This window comes from Artemia sp. Qi Xiang Cuo, chromosome 9 (genome assembly GCF_049724085.1).
Source record: "Artemia sp. Qi Xiang Cuo chromosome 9, ASM4972408v1, whole genome shotgun sequence".
NCBI lineage: Eukaryota > Metazoa > Arthropoda > Branchiopoda > Anostraca > Artemiidae > Artemia > Artemia sp. Qi Xiang Cuo.
This window is the reverse complement of record NC_142802.1, coordinates 74,097,751-74,103,750: the sequence shown is the minus strand read 5'-3', so window position 1 is coordinate 74,103,750 and position 6,000 is coordinate 74,097,751. Positions and strand designations below refer to the sequence as shown.

Sequence of the window (6,000 nt, the reverse complement as noted above, 5' to 3'; positions counted from 1 at the left end):
AGAAAATATATTCGGTAATGATGTTTTTCTACCAATGGTTTCTATTAAGTTTCAAACTTTTGGTTTTCTTTTTAAGATTTTTGAATTGTTGTAATCTCTTGTTAAAATATATACACATATTTATGCACTTATCAAAATTTTGCTCTTTGCGCAATTTAATCTCTTCTCATGTAATATTAATAGACAATCGGTGTTAGACATCGAACTTGCTTCAAAAACCAAATATCTTCGAAAAGACTGCACTATGAAAAGACATCAAAAATACAGCTTTTTTGTATAAAGTGATTCTTTTTTTTTTATTTATTAAAAAAGGCAATAGAACTTTTAATTTTGGTTCAAATGAGCCCTCTCGCGAACTTCTAGGACCAAGGGGTCGATATGATCGACCGTGGGAAAAAGAAAAAAAAACAAACAAACAAATAAACACGCATCCGTGACCTTTCTTCAGGCAAAAGAAATACAAAATTCCAGATTTTTGCAGATAAAAGCTTGAAACATCTATAGTAAGGTTTTTTTTTATACGCAGAATCTGACGGTATGATTTTCAATAAGATTCTGACTTTTAGGGGGTGTTTTCCCTTTTTTCGAAATTAAGGCGAATTTTCTTAGCCTTGTTACTTTTGATAGGTCAGCCTAAACTTTACGAAACTTATATATTTTAAATTAAAATAAAAATTCAATTTTAGAGTTTCGGTTACGATTAAGACAAGTGGCTCTCACTATACAGTTCGTTACCATGAACTGTTTGATAACAAAAAATAAAACTAATTTTTAAATTTTCAGGTATGTTTCTAGTTTTAATTAAAGGATTAAAATTATTGCTTAGGTACCACAAATATTTTTGCAGTTTACATAGCAACTTTAGCGATTCTGGACTGAAAATTAAAATAAAATTAAAGTTTAATTTTTCAATTTTTACGTAACGTCACTTAGTACGTCATATATGGTTTATTAGTAGACAATCGGTGTTAGATATTACGTAACGTCACTTAGTACGTCATATATGGTTTATTAGTAGACAATCGGTGTTAGATATTGGACTTGCTTCAAAAACCAAATATCTTTGAAAAGACCGCAGTATCAAAAGACATCAAGAATGCAGTTTTTTTGTATAAAGTTATTCTATTTTAAATTTTTGATTTTTAATTGAAAAAGGCACTAGAGCTTTTAATTTCCGTTTGAATGAAATACGCATCCGTGATCTTTCTTCTGAAAAAAATACAGAATTCCACATTTTTGTAGACAGGAGCTTGAAACCTCTACAGTAAGGTTCTTTTATACGCAGAATCTGATGGTGTAACTTCCGAGCTCGTACATTTTTATGGGTAAGACCAAACTTGATGAAACTTAAATATTTAAAATCAGCATAAAAATTCGATTCTTTTGGTATTGGTATCAAAATTCTGTTTTTTAGAGTTTCGGTTACTATTGAGATTAGTTGCTCTTACTATACAGTTCGTTACCACGAACTGTTTAATGATATTTCTCAGAACTTTGCATCTAAGACTAAAGGAGGCATGATTTTCACTACAATTGGCACATTTTACATTAAGCTGACAGGGAGAATCCTTGGTGGAAATATGAGGGCCCGTGCAGCGTGCACCCTTCGCAACGAAACTTGTGCAATTAGAAGCTCTATGTTTCGGCGAACGGCATTGGAGACAGCACTGAGGTGCCGCCAGATATTCCACAGATAAGTATTCATTACCAAGTTTAACACCATTTTGAATAGCCTTGGTTTTTGACATGGAGTCACAAAACTCAAGCTTAACCGTCCAGTGTCACCGAGACGCATAGCTTCCACCACACCTGGATATTCTTGAAAGAATGAGTGGTCTAAGTGCTTCGATATTCCTCTGACTATCCCAAAAAACCGCTTAGTGATCACTTTGGATGCGAATTCTGCTAAAATTACTGAAATTGAGTCTTCAAATTCTTCAGCAGCAGATTTTTCAACATTAATCAGCCATTTGTCACCTCGCGAACTCAGCTTGTTAACTGCATCATGACAGCTTACTTTATCGAGCACTTCTTAGCATTTTATCCTATGATTTAGTGTTTTGCGGCACTTTAGAGACAACAACAGTGGCGTGAGAGTCAGTTGGCGGCGTCGCACGGGTAGGCAATGGTGGAAAGTGTTTATCATATGAATTGAACTTAATTGAAACAGTCTTTAGGATGTGTTCCATTCTATTCAACTTTGTGTTCAAACTCGAATAAACAAAAGCAGGGATGACAGGTACGTCAGTTGGAGAACGAACTACAGACGTCGGTAGCTATATCTTCATCGCCACATTTCACGAATATGCTTAACATATCTTTCAGATGGCTTTAGCCTTCGGACCCAGTCTTCTCAGAAGCTCAGTCCCAGGTACGGCCGCATCATAGAGGAGTTTCTTAGCTTCGATTACACTCGGCAAGTCTAGAAAAAACTCCTTTCCAAACTTCAGTATTTCGTTTTCATTTACTCCATTAGCATGGTTAAATTGCAGAAAGTTCAAAACCGGCGAAAATACAAGTCCATTATTCATTATTCCCTGTACAGCGCATGGATACGCATATCATAAGAACCAGATACCAGTAAGCGAAGGAAGCGTAGTTTCTTGCTACCTGATCCCCGCAGTTTACAGGAGCCACACTCCCGGCAGGTACAACGGCCCTTGCGACAAGAAACTCCCCTCTTCTGCTCGCTTATTATTAAAAAATTGAATTATATTAAGATTGTTAAATCAAGTTAAGAAGACAGTAAGATGATACAGCACCTTATATGGATGAGTAAGAATATCCAATGGTAAAATAGTCCATAAATATCAATTTATTATTTTACTTATTTCGATTCTGACGGTCCCTGCAATCCACTGTAATTTTTTCTAAATTTAATCCGGTTTAAAACTCATATAGATATTCATAGGTCAAATTCCAAATGAGAAATAAGTGGACAATTAATAATATATTTTGAAGAATTCATTTGAATTCTAAGCACAATTTCTTGCATGAACTGGAAAATTTAACCGCGGTGCAGATTTGCGCTTTTGTGCAATATTTGAAAAAAAATCGTCTATAATCTGCAAAATCACTGCAGTTTTCCGCAAAATGCAGTATGTGAGAACCGCGAGTTACAGTTGTTTACTAGTCTTAGAAAATTTCAAATATTGTGCATCTTGAATAGTTGGGCATTACTTTTCCAGTCTTGGTCTACTTTCATTCTGACCTCTCGTATTTATACAGCGTAATTTTTGCAGGAGATAAAAAAAAGTGAAAAACTGAAAGATTTTTAAATAATTGGCTGCAAAAGAAAGATTTTTTAGGCGTCTAGCATAGGGGAAAGTAATTTTTCATATGAAAGGTAAAGAGCACCATTACCTTTGCGAGTAAGCAAAGAGGATATGGACTCGAAGTGGCATTGGTTGTGGTATTTCTAAAGATGGTATTTTCTAAATTGACGATAGTGACAAAGTGATAAATAATTGGCTATAAAAGAAAATTTCTTATGCGTCTAGCATAGGGGAAAATAATTTTCATGTGAAAGGTAAAGAGCACCGTTACCTATGCGAGTAAGCAAAGAGGATATTGACTCGAAGTGGCATCTGTGTGGTATTTCTAAAGATGGCATTTTTTACAGCGTAAGTTTTGCAGGAGATAAAGGAAAGTGAAAAATAGTTGTTTTTTTTACTGTGATTATTAAGTAATTGGCTGTGAAAGAAGAATTTTTTAGGCGTCTAGAATTAGGCAAAACAATTGATATCAAAAGTTGCGATTTCTACTCATTTCTGCGAGTAAAGAGGAAATATTGTATTTTGGATCAAAAAGGAACTTTAAAATATTTCACAAACCAAGTAAAATATCAAAAAACGGTTCACACTAACTAATACAGCTTGCTTTGTTTAAGGGAATGCAGTTTCAATATGTGTTTTCCAAAAATGTTACATAATACCTATTAAATTACCACTAAATATTTATGCCCCGAACACTTCTAAACTTTAATTTTGTAGCATTGAATATTTAACATGAAGAACCTCAATTGAAAGAACCAAATAATCCACAATAAACCATTTTTTGCCCTCCTGGAACCATCTTAAGTCTGTTCAAATATGAAAACTGCGAGTTTCTAATACTTTTTTTGGTTGTTTGAAAATTATGAAGTTTTTTTGCAGCATAAGATTTATGTCAGTGTTGCCACGTTGAGCCGTGAAAATTTATAAGCAAAACTAGTTGGTTTGGAAAATTATAGCATTAAGAACATGTGTATTACCAAAGATAGACTATTACCTTGAAAGAGAAAGCTACGCCTTCTTCACTATTTGGCGCCACATCATTTTAGCTTATTTTTCGCCGATTTTTCACCCACTTTTGTTTTTATTTTTTCTTCTTTCTTTTTATTGAGCACTTGCTACTACAAAGCTATACCAATAATTGTTGAGGTTTTTTTATTAAAAATAAAATTCTCGATTTTTCCGATTTTTTTAAAATATATTTATGACTGTAAATGTTTCCACTTGACCAATTCAAACAATCAGATTTCGTTTTCAATGTTGTTGGTTCTTTAAGGCAGTGCTAAACAAGACCCTTAACTTACAGACTTTGGATGGATGATTTTCATAAAATTTTTGGTGGAATTTTGCCAATGAAGAAGACATTCAATAAACCAGGAATACTCTTGCTCCCTGGCGCTTTTGATGTGATATTGAGAGGAATGATGAAAATGCCAGCCCAGAACATGGACTCACATTTTGCATCAACGGTATACCTTTTTTTTAAATTAGAAGCAATACAAACGTCTTGTTGCCTGTAAGGAGAATTTTATCGGATTTTGACTTTAGTATCTGACAGTCTTATGTTTTCTTTTGCTCAAAATAAATAACAGCTTTAAAATGAAAAGGGGTGTTCCTTCTGTGTCCTTTCAGAGAGATAAGCCCCTCTTTTTGTAAGTACAGGTAGTACATTATTATAGTTATTAGTTATCGAAAGTAAAGAAGTTAGTACCACAAAGAGGGTAGAAGGTGGGTTGTAATTAGTTAGAAGATATACGAACAGACTTAGCAGCGTGTTGGTTACTAACAGTTCCTTGGCTTAAGGTACCGGTAAGTAATGCTTCAAAGGAAAATTATCTTCAAAACTAGTTCTTAAAACTAATTTTCCTGCAGTCTCACCTCCTCGAAATATGTGGCCCTCTGTCTGGTAAGAACTCCTTGGAAAAGAATTCAATGAAATAATAATTGATGACAGAATAGGAAGAGTTATTCCCTACCTCTTACTGTAAAGACACAAGAGCTATGAAATAATAATAAAGAAAATTAAATAGAAAACAGTCTCAGTAAGACTTTAGTTGAGGAAAGAGGAAGTAGTTCAAATCTAAGAGGTATAAAAGCGTTTTTCTTTCAGAAAAGTGTTACATTTTTTCTGGGTGTATTTTTTACATTTTGCTATATTTTTTGTCTTTAATGGCGGCTAGGGAGGAACTAAAACATTTCCTGCCCTTCTTTCGACTCTCCTTGTTGTAGAATATATTTGTAGAATACTGACAGGTCTTAAATGTAATTATAAAATAAGTCAGCAAACACCCGTATAAACTTGTAGTTCAAAATATTACATGGGTAGAATTACGAGTATTAAATTAAAAATTAATTTTGGTCAAATGCCTGTCTTCTTTGTCATCATTCTGGCTAATAAAACTTGTTTACTATCACTTTGTCAGTTTTATAATCAACAAATGGTCCCTAGTTGCATAAAAATATCATTTAAATTACAATAGAAAATACTTAAGCACAGTGGCACTCATAAAAACATTCCCATGGGAGAAAGAGTCAAAATTTCTACAAGGGCTAAAGATTGAAAAAAAAGTCCCAAAGAGCTGCCATATTTTTCTGAACACCATAGAATCTTGAGCCTTTCTGTATTTTTGGTTTTCAAGAGATGACATAAAGCCTCCTACCCACCTGCTTCCAAGGATATCCCTTGAAGGATATCCAAGGATTTTCAAGGAAACACACATGGAATCTG

At 33.8% G+C, this 6,000-nt stretch overlaps 1 protein-coding gene across 1 annotated transcript in view; it reads left to right on the top strand.

Annotated features, from left to right (window-relative positions):
- The window catches only part of LOC148949021 (uncharacterized), a 127,181-nt gene that overhangs the window by 85,989 nt on the left and 35,192 nt on the right, over positions 1-6,000 (top strand). The window contains exon 14 of the mRNA XM_089095089.1: positions 4,579-4,741. Within this exon, the coding sequence (XP_088951215.1) occupies positions 4,579-4,741 (163 nt within the window). The remainder of the gene's footprint in view (positions 1-4,578; positions 4,742-6,000) is intronic.